Source organism: Apiospora phragmitis, assembly GCF_038363925.1.
Source record: "Apiospora phragmitis strain CBS 135458 chromosome Unknown utg000010l:1.0-9815664.0:1.0-9183399.0, whole genome shotgun sequence".
Taxonomy (NCBI): Eukaryota; Fungi; Ascomycota; class Sordariomycetes; order Amphisphaeriales; family Apiosporaceae; genus Apiospora; species Apiospora phragmitis.
In genome coordinates this window covers 5,731,057-5,743,490 of record NW_027117409.1, presented here as the reverse complement: position 1 = coordinate 5,743,490, position 12,434 = coordinate 5,731,057, and the positions used below count along the sequence as shown (strand labels likewise).

The 12,434-nt window shown below is 53.3% G+C and overlaps 5 protein-coding genes across 5 annotated transcripts; 1 reads left to right on the top strand and 4 right to left on the bottom strand.

The window, feature by feature from the left end:
• Positions 1–235: 235 nt before the first annotated feature.
• On the bottom strand, positions 236–915 carry PG994_011501 (uncharacterized protein; the record flags this gene model as incomplete). Its single annotated transcript, XM_066862910.1, has 2 exons — positions 236–800; positions 842–915. The coding sequence occupies 2 exons, from the start codon at positions 913–915 to the stop codon at positions 236–238; spliced, it is 639 nt and encodes a 212-aa protein (XP_066712020.1).
• Positions 916–2,512: 1,597 nt separating this feature from the next.
• PG994_011500 (secretory component protein-like protein) lies at positions 2,513–3,297 on the top strand (the record flags this gene model as incomplete). The annotated part of the gene is made up of 2 exons (XM_066862909.1): positions 2,513–2,585; positions 2,789–3,297. 2 exons carry the CDS (start codon positions 2,513–2,515, stop codon positions 3,295–3,297), a joined length of 582 nt encoding a protein of 193 aa, XP_066712019.1.
• Positions 3,298–3,838: 541 nt separating this feature from the next.
• Positions 3,839–5,323, bottom strand: PG994_011499 (uncharacterized protein; the record flags this gene model as incomplete). Its single annotated transcript, XM_066862908.1, has 3 exons — positions 3,839–4,239; positions 4,301–5,143; positions 5,185–5,323. The coding sequence occupies 3 exons, from the start codon at positions 5,321–5,323 to the stop codon at positions 3,839–3,841; spliced, it is 1,383 nt and encodes a 460-aa protein (XP_066712018.1).
• Positions 5,324–8,098: 2,775 nt separating this feature from the next.
• On the bottom strand, positions 8,099–8,645 carry PG994_011498 (Transcriptional regulatory protein pro1; the record flags this gene model as incomplete). Its single annotated transcript, XM_066862907.1, has 2 exons — positions 8,099–8,466; positions 8,519–8,645. 2 exons carry the CDS (start codon positions 8,643–8,645, stop codon positions 8,099–8,101), a joined length of 495 nt encoding a protein of 164 aa, XP_066712017.1.
• Positions 8,646–8,838: 193 nt separating this feature from the next.
• PG994_011497 (uncharacterized protein) lies at positions 8,839–10,208 on the bottom strand (the record flags this gene model as incomplete). The annotated part of the gene is made up of 3 exons (XM_066862906.1): positions 8,839–9,489; positions 9,537–9,963; positions 10,117–10,208. The coding sequence occupies 3 exons, from the start codon at positions 10,206–10,208 to the stop codon at positions 8,839–8,841; spliced, it is 1,170 nt and encodes a 389-aa protein (XP_066712016.1).
• Between the last annotated feature and the right edge of the window lie 2,226 nt (positions 10,209–12,434).

The following is a 12,434-nucleotide window of genomic DNA, read 5'->3' as shown; positions in this document are numbered from 1 at the left end:
CGATGGCCTGTCGGACGGCTGTCGAGCTCGGGCTGGGGTTCATTGGCTCTCTGGCGCTAACGAACCGGATCGTATAGTTCCTGAACAGTTGCTTCGTACAACTCCAGACCACCGCCCCCGCTCCGGCTCCAGGTCCGGCTCCGAGGCTGAGTCTGGAGAGCGACTCTTCCACCGGTGCTGGGTCCTTCTGACCTATTCAACAAATTAACTATCATGAATCCACTCATACAACCGGTTAGACTAAGGCCTCCTTGCCTTGATTATCGGGCTCTTCTTGGTCGGGTATTCTCTCCCATTGGATACAGCCGGGTAGAGCAGTCATTCCTCCCAGATCATCTTCAAATTCAACTGGCCGGCTGATATTCGGTATAATAAAGTCGCCATCATCCCAGAAGGAGGACGCAAAACGCGGACAGATATGGTCGCCACCCTGCAGCTGCGTGATCCGAACCTCAAACCCACTCAGAGTCGTACTTGCGAGAACCATGTCTTTGAATCCGTCGTCCACTTCGCAAAAGTTGTAGCCACCTATGATCCAGCACCAGTCGTTCTTGCCCTCGTGGTTTTGGAGCGCTTCCTCCCAGATCTGCAGGCGCTGGGTGCTACTGAGTAGTAACGTATCGGCTGTCGGGCGACGCCTGAACTTCCTCTGCAGGGACCTATCGTGGGTCATTTCGACCACGACGGCGACTACATTGTAGTCCTTGCCATAGTGATCGAAGACGTGCTTCAGTGTGGCGAGGTGGCCGGCGTGGGGTGGATTGAACGTGCCCGTATAGTCAGGATGCGGTTCACGACCCCTTTTCGGAGAACCGAGGACGGACCGTTAGGAGCAACATACTGTCCAGCCTCAGCCTTGCGAAATATCTCAAGATACGGTGCTACGTCGGCCGTGGCTGAGCGAGAGCCGTCCATGATCACAGAAGGCTGTGCTCGTCGAGTTGATAAACGTATACTCCCACTTCCCGCGGCCTTTTGTATTTTTTTTTCTCCCTCTCTCGTACGTGCAAAGATGTTGAGTAGGTATGCACCACGTGGTATTCTTGGCTTGAACAGAGCAACGGATTGGTGATTGAAACTTACCCGGCAGTGCGCAGGTGGAAAAGGCCTGCGAGCACAGGGCGAGGGGCGACTTGAAGCTCCATTGTCGAGCTCGTGTGTTTGTGCAAGTAACAACCAAAGCCGCTCTTCATGGATTTAGTCATTACCCTTCAGATCTCAAATATCATATGGTATCATTCCCATCACCCTCCTAGGCAGCGAGATGCGTCGGCGAGTGTAGCCACTGGTGCAGGCTGCATGCGTTCTTGTTATCCGGATTCCCCCTCCCTATATGGACTCGGCGCAGGTTGCAAATAAACCAAGGACACTTGCCCTGGCTTCCATACGACTGTGTGAAAGTGCTGGGTCTTCATATAACGTCTTCTATCATGGTCAGCCAGGGCCCAGCAGAGCATTTGTAGAAACCCCTATGTGAAATCTATAGTAGGCACTGTAATAGATACAAGACTGAGAGTGAGTAGTTTAGAAAGTTCCAGCACGAGGTCGCTCTCACTTACTGGGACTTGTTGCTAAATATGATGGTTACCCATTGCTTTACTTTAGAGTCTGGCCAAGGCAATGTCCACTCTAAGGAGGTCGTTCGTACGCCAAAAATTGCCTTTTGAGTACTTCAACAAGGGGCGCCAGGACCCCAGATGCTGTGCTGACATACAGCTGGTTGTGCTGCCCACCTAAAGGATCTTGTCACTTTCTCTTATCATTTTCATCTCTCTTTCTTCTATTGTCCGGGACGACTTGAGCAACTGTGCTGTCGATACACATGACGATGACGCCCAAGTGGCAGACACTGGTATATTCATTGCAGAACTTTGGTCTTGCTCGATCGAGCTCACAAGTGACCCTAGTTCGGTGCTGCCGGGAGAGGAACGGAAGCCATGGGATCACAACGGCTCCGGACTTCATGATCCAAGAATAGTGCAGTGCATCCAATGTAATGCGTCAAATGCCGTGCCAATTGAATGCGTGCATCCAGCAATAGCCAGTCCCCTTCTATCCAAACCGAGTCAGGGACCGCGCCGACTGTTGTTTGAGTCGCGTGGACGTCCATGGCTCCACTGCTCTGTGGTATCTCAAAAGTTGTTATTGTTAATGTACGGAATCGTAATGATTACCTACCGATTAAGCTCCCCCGGCTTGATAAGGTGAGCAGGGCGAGCAGGTGAGGAGGGAAGCTGAAAACGCGCCAGCCTTGGCTTGGCCTCTTGGCTTATTTATGTAGGTATGTTATTAGGTACTTACTTATCTCGCGGGCTAACTAAAAAGTAATCTTCAGTTGGTAGTTTTGTGAGTCGTCCTCTCTCAATTGAACTTGCAGTTCCCCCCCTCCCGTACAAGAAACTCCAAAGCTCCCCCGCGCACCCTCGAAAAAAGGCGCGCCCGCAATACATCATAGGCCTGTCTGTCTCAAAACCCAACATCCTCGCCACCGCCGACACCTCCGATATAAAGTATGCCTGGCAGCACGCCAAAGCCCGACACCCACAGCGGGTCGAGCTCGTTCGCGACCTTTCTGATCATTGGGCGTGAGTATAGAGTCCATCCCATTGATCCATCTATCTCCAATCTCTTCCCTCCCCCCGCGCCCGGTTCCTGGAAATCTTGAATCATCAGTTATCTAATCTGTGCGCGCGCGTTTCGCCGCCGTCCAACAACAGCAACATGCTTCTTCCTCGGCATTATCTTCTCCCAGTTCCCTTACGACTTCCCGCTGCTCTGGACCTCTGAGCCCGTCCCGGCCGCCTTCCTGGACCAGCTCGAGGTCCACCTCAAGTTCGTGCACCAGTCGCCGCCGCTGATCGCGCGCATCCTGCACATCGCCATTGGCACCGGCTTCTTGGGCTTCTTCGTCAAGCTCTTCAAGCCCTCCGAGTCCAACATGCTGTTCGACGGCGCCTCCTCGTCCTCTACCTCATTGGCGTCGGCATCTACATCGCCAACATCGTCAAGGGCCTCCGCACCGTCAGCGCCGGCATCTGGAACGAGGAAGGGTTCGCCCAGACCGTCGACGGGCCCCTCACCGGCGAGGTCATCCTCGGCCGCGAGGACTCCCTCAAGGTCATGGCCGCCAGCAACACCATCCTCGCCCTCGTCCTCGTCGGCATCCTCGTCCTCCAGGCCGGCCAGTGGTACGCCGAGCGCAAGGACCGCGAGGAGCGCGAGGGCCTGGACAAGGCCCACGCCGAGCAGCAACAGCAGCAGAAGGCCTCAGGTTCTCAGTCGAAGAAGAAGCAGTAGGGCGCAAGAAAACGGGGAGACCAAACATGATTCGAAGGGCTGCTGACTCGAGCCGTCATGCTATGTAATCAGCAATGGGTGCGCTTCACTGTGTTTTTCGCATTGCCTATATTGGATGTAGATTACTGCACTACAAGACGCCTTGTATATGAAATTCTACGATAGTTGATCAAGGGAGATTGTGTCTTTATTGGCACCTATACTCTAGAACATCGAATGCTGCATGAATGTAGTAGAGTATGTGCCAACTGATTTGCATCATTGAACTTTCCATTCTCAGCTGTGTCAATTCTGGTCAGTCCCTCGGCAAATGATCAGGAATGGTTGAATACAGAAGCCATGTGCATGAAAAGAGTAAATGCAGAAATACAACCAAAAAACGCCTTCATGCTTCCGGTGGTATCATAACTTTGCCTCCTATCCCAGACTTCCTTTGGCCAAAGGAAGGGATAAACTAATAATAAAAAAACGAACGCCATTGTAAATGCAACAAACATCCATACTGATGATGGATTGTCCTATATCTTATTCTTCGTCTCCACTAATCACCTCCCGCCTGGCGTTGGATGATCTCCCAAGTCGTTTCCGGCCGTTTTCCCTCTTTCGATTCGGGCGCCGTCAGGTTTCTACCGGCAGAATAGTTGCTGGCAACTCCCTGCTGTGGTGGTCGGAGAGATGCCACTGGCGGCATCGGCGGCATCGGCGGCCTCTGCTCCTCCTGTCCGTCATACTCGTCAGGGTAGTGACTCTCGCGCCCCATGTCCCTATCTGCCGGCGAATTGCTGCTCCTATCGTAGCTATGACCGTGTTGCAGATACTCCAGGACGCCCTCTTCAATTACATGGTTCTGAAGGCTGGCGTTACCACTGAGCCGTTTCGCGTTTCCATTGTGCAGGTCCAATCCCACATTGATCGTTCCTCGCAATGGGTCTAGCATGGCGTCTGGTGACACGTCGCGGCTTCCTTGTTTGAGAGGAGGCGGCTCGGCCCGACGTGTGACGACTCCGGGCATCGCTCTCCCAAGACGCGGTGCTGCCCCTGGACGCAAACGGGTTCTCGCTCGGACGTGGCGGCACCGGCCGGTGGTGCAACGGCTGAAACGTGCCGTGGGATTGCGACATGGGCGTGGAGTGGTTACTCAGGGTGTTCTGGGCAATGGACTCATCGTACCATTGGTGGCTCTGCACCGTCGTACCCAGGGGCTTGCTGATCTGGACGCCCCGCGGGCCCAGCGTTTGCGGCGGCTGGCCTCTGCAATGGAACTCAGACTCTCGAAACTTCGAGGAGCTAGTGCTGCGTCCACCTAAGCTCCCACTGTCGTCGCCCTCCTTCCTTTGTTGACGGCGCCTGTACATTAGGAAGCCGAAAACGATAGCGCTGAACCCAAGGACACCTCCTATTGCCCCGCCGACCACGGCGCCGGTGGGGAACGTGCTGGGAGCCGTCTTGGCTGTCTCGGAGGCCGGCGCTGCTGTGGCGATGGTGCTCGGGGTGGCACCCGAGGTCCCGGAGGCGAGCGGCTTTGACGTGGGTGAGGGCACGGGCGACTTCGGCGCCGCCCCTGTCGATGTCGGGGCAGGCTTCGCGCCTTGAGGTTTCTTGCTCTGGTCCTGATCCATGACGCAGTTTCCATCACCCCCACATGAGTAACCAAAGGGGCAACAGTTGCTCCCGCAAGACGGCAATTTCCCATTAAGTACTGTCGTCTTGACTTGGGCGTTTGGGTTCGAAGCTGGATCCTGCAGCTTCAGGTCGCAGACGATGGGCGCGATGACCGTGCAGCCGTCCGGGCCGTTGGGCAGCATAATACCGTGGTTAGTCCTGCCAACGGTATACACGAAGACCCCTTGTCGCAGCAGAAGTTGTCCGGGAGCCCGGTTTGCGTACACTTGGCCAAGTTGCCGCCGCCGCACGTGTCGGCTTTCTCGAAGATCGGATTCGGTGTTATTGACATGGCGTTGGTTGTAGCGATGCTGAGCGCCGCTGCGAGCGAACAGGCCCACAGCACGCCTCGTATCCTTCTCATAGTTATGTGCGTTTATATATGTGCGTGCGCGTATGTCCAAGGACCTCGAAAACTGGAGGTTGTTCAGAGATAGCTGAATATGTGTAGATATCTTGGCGAAATGCAAGATCAGAAAGGTCCGACTCGAGGTTGCTAGAACTGGAAGGTTTATAGCAGCAAAGAGGTTTGTGGGTTTCTACAAGGGAAAGGGTAGGTTGACGTTTCTTCAAAGAGCAAGGGGGTGGGTGATGGGTTGTATAGATATTATGGAACAACGGCAAGGAGAAACGAGTCACGTCTAGACAAGACCATAAAAGCGATTGTTCCTGAGTCCAAGGGTGTAAGAGAAAGAGACGGAAGACAAAGAAAGAGAATCAAGCTGGCAGAGTCACGACAAGGCACAGGAGAGAAGGAGCAGATTGAACGACGGTGCGTGATCTTTGGTTGTCTTTGTTTCGACGCAGGCCCGTCATTGTCCGGTCGGTTTCGCTGAATCATCGAAGCCCCGTCGACCCAGGTGACTCGAGAGCGACTTGGGCATCGGAGCTATTCTTGTCCAACGAAACGAAGCAGAAACCGAATAGCAGACGGAGAGGCGCCCTCCAATGACCAGGACTGGATCTTCATTCTTCACACTGCCCATGCCCATAACCAAGCTACGATGCCGTGATGGGTGCAGATTGTGGATGGCCACGGTAGGCCGGTCCCATTGCCCAGTCGATTGCTTTCTTGCAGACCAGTGCTAATGGACTGAGGCAGCCCGAGTCGGGAAACGATGGGTGACCTACAGAACGGGAGGCCATCGCGAAGCGCCCACGCACAGCGGCAAGAGACGAGGCCGGGAGATGTAAGGTTAGTGGTTGAGAGGCCATCAAATGGCCAGGCAGGTGTTTCGAGATTGGCGCCAGCTGCTTGGATTGATTGGCTGGGAGCGTTTGGGGGGACTGCTCATTCTGCTCTCTATCAGGTACGTACCCCGATCTAGCCTAGCTTACATGTAACGTGCTTATTAACCTCAAATTGGGCAAATTAGCATGTGCCTGGTCTTTCCTGAATTAGGCATTCCGTAGGCCCTCAGCTACATCCGGCTTGCCTCATTGGCTGAGAAAGAGGTATGCACAGTATGTACCTATATAGAAACCCAAGCAAGAGGTACATGTATCGATAGTAGACGCAGTACTCCGTACACAGCATTCTTGTCCATTGGCTCCATTCTTGGACGGTTGTCTTCGGACCCAAGATGAGACCGCCCATTGCTCGCTGTGGCTTCTTGAAGGGCCTGGCAGCAGCCGGTTTGCCGGCGTCGACCATTTCTTCAACCGACTGACCATTCATTAGGTATCGATGTTGGGCGAGCGGTCGCATTAACTCAGCTCGTTAGGGATTACGGAGGCCACCAAATACGTCATCCCCCTCTGTCAACTTTTGTCAAGGGCGAAAGGTTGATGCATTGATCGCTATGGCATACGTACGCATGCACGCAGCCACAGAATCTGCAAGTCTGCGGCGTAGCATCTTTAACCATTTCATGCGTCCCGTGATCGGACTCTGGGGTACAGCTATCAGTCTTCATCACCATCGGTACCCTAGTGCCTAACACCAAGGCATTGAAAGAAGTACATAGGTAGATATATGAATGTACCTGGTAACAACACATCGGGAAGGGCAGTGGGGAAGCGGAACGGCACACCACACGGGCGGGCAAACACTGCTGCTCGCTCGTGACCATCCACGTCGCCTAACCTTGCCCCTTCCTTGGGCTCTCACCGACTCCCTTTTTTGATCGAAGGAAGCTGTCAAGAAAGTGGTTCACCATAGCAGGATTTTCAGTCACAAGTGAGGATCCATTGTGTTGGCGTTACCACATGACTCCGAATAACCCTGAGCCTCCACTTGCTTGAAAACCACCACTTCTGCCGTTTGATTCGCCGCTACTGTCGCATCCTCGCTTGGTTCGGACCCGATCAAAAACGCAGCGCGGCGGGCCGTCTCGACTCCAGTCTACTAATATGTACAATTTGAACCCTTGGATTCTCGTATCTGTGATAACAATGGCAAATGAGTCACACTGCCTGTCAAGATATTGCTAGATATTTTTTTAATTGGGTATGTTGTAGTGTTATTACATAATTTTCCCTCTCGGAGTCGCAACTCAACGAGATAACTACATGTAGCTTCAGATTGCTATACTATAGCAGAGAGCGGGAGCTGTCAAAGCGGAGCTTCCCTTCAGTAAAAGGCCCCCTTCATCGGGGCCACAGAGATATACCAGGGCCCTAAACCAGACCATATGCTGCTCTTGATCCCAAAAATGGCTAGACTATATAGCCCACAAAAAACTCCTGTCCCTAATGCAATGCCGTGGTATCTTGAGTGAAAGGTAGAAAGAAAAAACGATCCCCATTGTGTGGCGAAGTCAAGGTGTGCGTGTGCGGATGTTGGTGTGTGTGTGTGTGTGTGAGACGCGTGCGCGCGCAAGAGCGATCGTGAATAGCAAAGTAGAGAAATTGTCGTCCCCTCGTGGTAATCCGTAGAAGTGACTATTCCACCCATCGTGACAGCGCTCAGCCCAGCTGCCCACGGAAAAGACCCCAGTCCATAGTGTCGTCGTCCCGTAAATAAATCCCCAGATGTGCCTTGCGGCGTCCCTCTCTCTCAGAGTTGTGTAGAGGTGATAATTAAGGTAGTGATGATGAATAAAAAATTGTTAGCCGCTGGAAGAAGGATGCAGGCAGGCTCTGCCGCCCCATCATGCCCTATTCAAGGCCAGCTGTGGAGATAGAGATGATGGCGCGGCTAGATGAGCAGGTAGTCCCACTGCTTCATATGCATGGTATCTCTCCAGGAGATGTATGGGATCTCGACAGATCCTGTCGCGCTGGGACTGGCCACAAAGCTGTCGGCCTGCTGCCACACATCTCGGAGCAAGGTGGTCACACCACCAAAGCTGCCGTAGTTGACACCATCCCCGACTTGTGCGATGCGTTCCTCGAAGAGTTGTCGGAACGACGAGTGAGGAAGACTGACAGATCCGCCGACCAAGTAGACCCATGCCAGGCTTCGGTCGAAACCACCTGCGCCAGCCGGGATGTGTTGCAGAACATTGGTCAGTTTCTCGACCAAGCCAATACAGCTGGCCTGGCTGGGGGAAGCCGGGTACCAGACTGCAGAGATAGATGCGAGCAGCCAGACGGAATGCACTAGTGATGTTGCGACTTAATTGCTTGGGGCTCAACGACCCGTTGGCGTTGAAGGCCGTCTTAGGCGCAGTCTCACACACCTCGGTCAGACCGATTTGCTCGCCAAGGGACGAGACGTGCTGGCAGAGGGTCATATCGTCCATTCCGTCGAGCTTGAGCGCCTCCAAGCAGGCAATCTCGGAAATGAGATCATAACTCGGTCATCGCAGCCCATGAGCTCTCGAAGCCCGAGATAGGAGTTTGTCGTGGAAAGGTGCTTGTCGCGGTAAGTGTGCGCAAACGTGGGCGCGCGTCCTTGCATTGTAGCTCCCAATATGTCGATCCATGCCGTCAGGGTCATGTTGAACGGTGTTTGAGCGAGCGGCTCCGTAGATCTGAGACCAGGCGGGGCAGGTCGAGCTTGGTAACGAGAGACTTCACAGCCTCAAAGTGCTGGTGCCATGGGATGTCGGGAAGACCGTCGTCATAGCGGCCGACACTGCACTGGAAGAAAATGAGACCCAGGGTTGCTTCGAGGATTTGTTGGTGGTTCTCGTCCTGGTTGAGGGCAGCGCAGAGAGCCATAATGGTTGCTTGTCGGTGTCGCATAATGTCATTGTCAATGTCGTCCGACTGGATGTTCATGGTTGCCTTGTAGTGTTGGGCGGCGACCATTAAGCAGCAGTGGAGATAGGCCTTGTTGTTTTGGAGGGCAGGCAGAATCAGACCAGACCCTACTGATCCATGCTGGTTTGTCTCGATGATCGGGAAGATGGTAGGTAGGACAAACTGGACAAAGTGGTCCAACAAGCGCTGATCACCCTCATCCAGTTCAATGTCTACTTGGCTGTTGTTTGTTGCAGGGCCGTGGGAGAAGTCGAAGAAGTTAGGATTCAGATTCTCCTCAGAAAGTGACTCTCTCCGTTCTTGGTAGATTTGCTCGGTCCACTCGCCACCCAGAGGATAGGAGGGCAGGACGGTGCCAGGGGAGGCGGCGTGTGATACGTGCTGAAGGTCGAGATAGTCGACTCCCTCAAGGTTGGCACATCATTGACAAACATCTGCCGTTCCGTCTTCACGTCGATCTCGTAAGGAGACATGGAGAACATCAAGTCCGGATGTTGATGTATTTGAGGAGTATAAGAGCCATAGTCCGAAATGTTCGGCGGGCTGTTGAAGTTGAACGAGAAGTGCGAATCGATGGAAGCTGACCTTGTGCGGTCCAGGGGATCGGAGAATGTGGCCGAGGTAGGAAGCGAATGGGAGAGACCGGGCGGTGAGCTAACGGAGGTTTGGATAGTAGCATGCGAGGCTTTCTCTGATAGCTTCTTCCGCTTGATGATCATCTTGATGTCGTCCTTGTGCTGTCGTCGCGCCTCGTTGTTACTCCACCACATGGGCCTCTTATACTCGCAGCAGAGGCCGAGGTGTTTGCATGCTGTGCACATGGGCGTGCCCTCGTCACACTTCTTTCGCCGTAATCTGCAAGTGTAGCAGCCTGTTCATTGACTCTGCGTTAGTATTGTATGTGTATAGCTAGGTTGTCCGCTTACACAGGCTAACTAATAGCCAGTATAAGGGAAGCTAACCCTGTGTGTAAGTCAAAAAGGGAAGGAACACGGACCTGTTCTTGACCGGCGGTGCATCTGTGTCTTTGCCTTTTGGTTTGCATTGTTGTTAGAAGTCTTCGAAGTTGCCTTCGTCTTGGTTGGCTGTGCGACTGCCATGTTGACGCCTGCTGGTGTTGCTACTCCTCTCATGAGGCCTTCTCTGGAGTTGGGGGGTAGAGATAACATTTGTATTGTAAGTCCAGACGAACAAAAGTACCTGCGTCTTGCGAGCAGTGGTGTGGGGGCTTCGGTGTTGGGGTCCTCTTGCCGAGTCGAGCAGGGGGGTCCAGATTCGAACCAGGAAGTGTGGTAAGGATACTCCCCAGGGACCTCTTTAGTTCTTTGCGTGGAAAGTTTTCTTAGTTCGGCTGTCGAAAAGCCCCGGAGCAGATATCGAGTGGAAATGAAGGCGGGCAGGCCCAGCCAGTGTGATGAGAATCGGGGTAAAAAAGATTAGATTATGCCTCGTCGAATGAGTGACAGGATCCAAGCAAGTCCAGCTTGCCTTTCACGTTGAGAGGTATGTTTGATGGAGGGAATTAGAGGGGATGGCGGAGGGAAGAGGGGGAGAATGATGATTTCGGGATTGGGACGACACTTGAATCTTCTGCTCTTCACCTCGTTCCTCAGATACACTTGACGACCTGGCGGTGGAAGACTTATATCGTGGCCTCGTCTTCATCGACCACATCGGCTTGCATCACGAACCACAAGTCCTGTTCTATTTTTGACACATTCAGCGAAATGGACTAATTCCCAAATTAGCCCAATATTCTGCAAGCCTAATTAGCAACACATGCAGACACATCCGTCAGTGTCGACTACCCAGCTGGGATAGGGCAAGGTGACATGAGCCAGGTATGCGCCCAGGAGTGCCAATGAGGTTGGACGTTCATGGGCCATGCCATGGGCCCGCAGAGAGTGTGGATGCACTAGCCAACCACCCCCGGCTGAGAATAGCAGTACATACTCGGACAAAGTCTTTGTACCATGGGTGGGTAGCACTACGGAAGCACGCTGCTGCAAGGACAGACAGGGATGGGCGCAAGGGGGATTTGCCAGGATGTTGAGCAACTGAACCTGTAAGATGACCAGCTTTGCTTTTTGCGTGGCTGACCACTCGCTCGTTAGAGCAAAGGCAGCCCGCTCGACCGGCCGTTGATGCATCATGCAGACACCGGGATGTCATAATCAACCAACAGCCAAGCAACACCTGTAGGCTTGTTAGTGAGCACGTCCTCGCAAGCCCTGGCCTTACTTACCCCAGTGCTACCTGACCTTCATCTGCCCGCTTTGCAGAGGGGATTCTCGGTTTACTGGAAATGCACAAGGGTAGATGCTGATCCCCAATACCGGGCGGGGAGAGGGCCACGAATTGACTCAGAAGACCACGATGCGATTGAATTGCTTCAACTGCCTAGTGGGACAAGTCCTCGAACTACAGTAGCTTCCTCCGAGACTAGCTATCATGAGCTGTTCGTTAGCCATGCTGTTCGCACGAGAAAAGCCACGAGTAGCTCGTACACAACCCCACACCCGTTTCCCGGAAATGTGCGTGCCACCATAGAGTCTGAGCTCGGCCAGATACAGATACATAGCCTGGGTTGAGAAAGCCTTTAACCCTTGCACCGATCACAACGTATGTACGTCGACAGCACGGACTTGGACTGTGCTCGCGAAGATGCTGCATGTCAGACTCTCCCAGCACGCACTTGTAGCTATGTAGTATGCATGCTATAGGTTCCACATATTAGTGTTGACTTCTGTTTTCGGATAACATGTCGTGATACTCTTCTTGAGCCGTCACACAGGTTTTCTGATAAATCCATTCACGGCCAAAGTCGGAAAAGTGGGACTGGCGGAAGCAGTGCTGATCATCGCTCACGATCCTCTCCTCCTCCAGAGGTGGAAAGGTGGAATGCATCAGCCCAAACAAGTCTAGGAGAAAAGAAAAACCTCGGGCAAACACGTGCCGAACTTCCAATGCTTCTCTGTGTCTGGACCTGGGTTTGCTGGGACTCCGTGGCTCTGGAACACAGCTCGCTTTGTGGAATGGCCATGCGCAATATGGAAGCTCGGCCAATGGTTCTTCGTCGGACAGAATCAACGACGGCATTGGCCAGTGTAGCAACCAGTCGTTGCTTGTCCATGATTACTGGTAATTTTCCCATGTTCGGTCACCCGGTACTCCGTATGCAACGTAAGGTAGGCCATGTGGTGCAGTGCAGCAATACATACTGTAGAGTCAATACGACTTGTCACCGAAGCGAGAGCGCACATAGGCAGTGGTACAATGGGGGTGGTGGCTGCTTTTTTCCCTTTCCCCTCTGTCGCTCTGTCCCT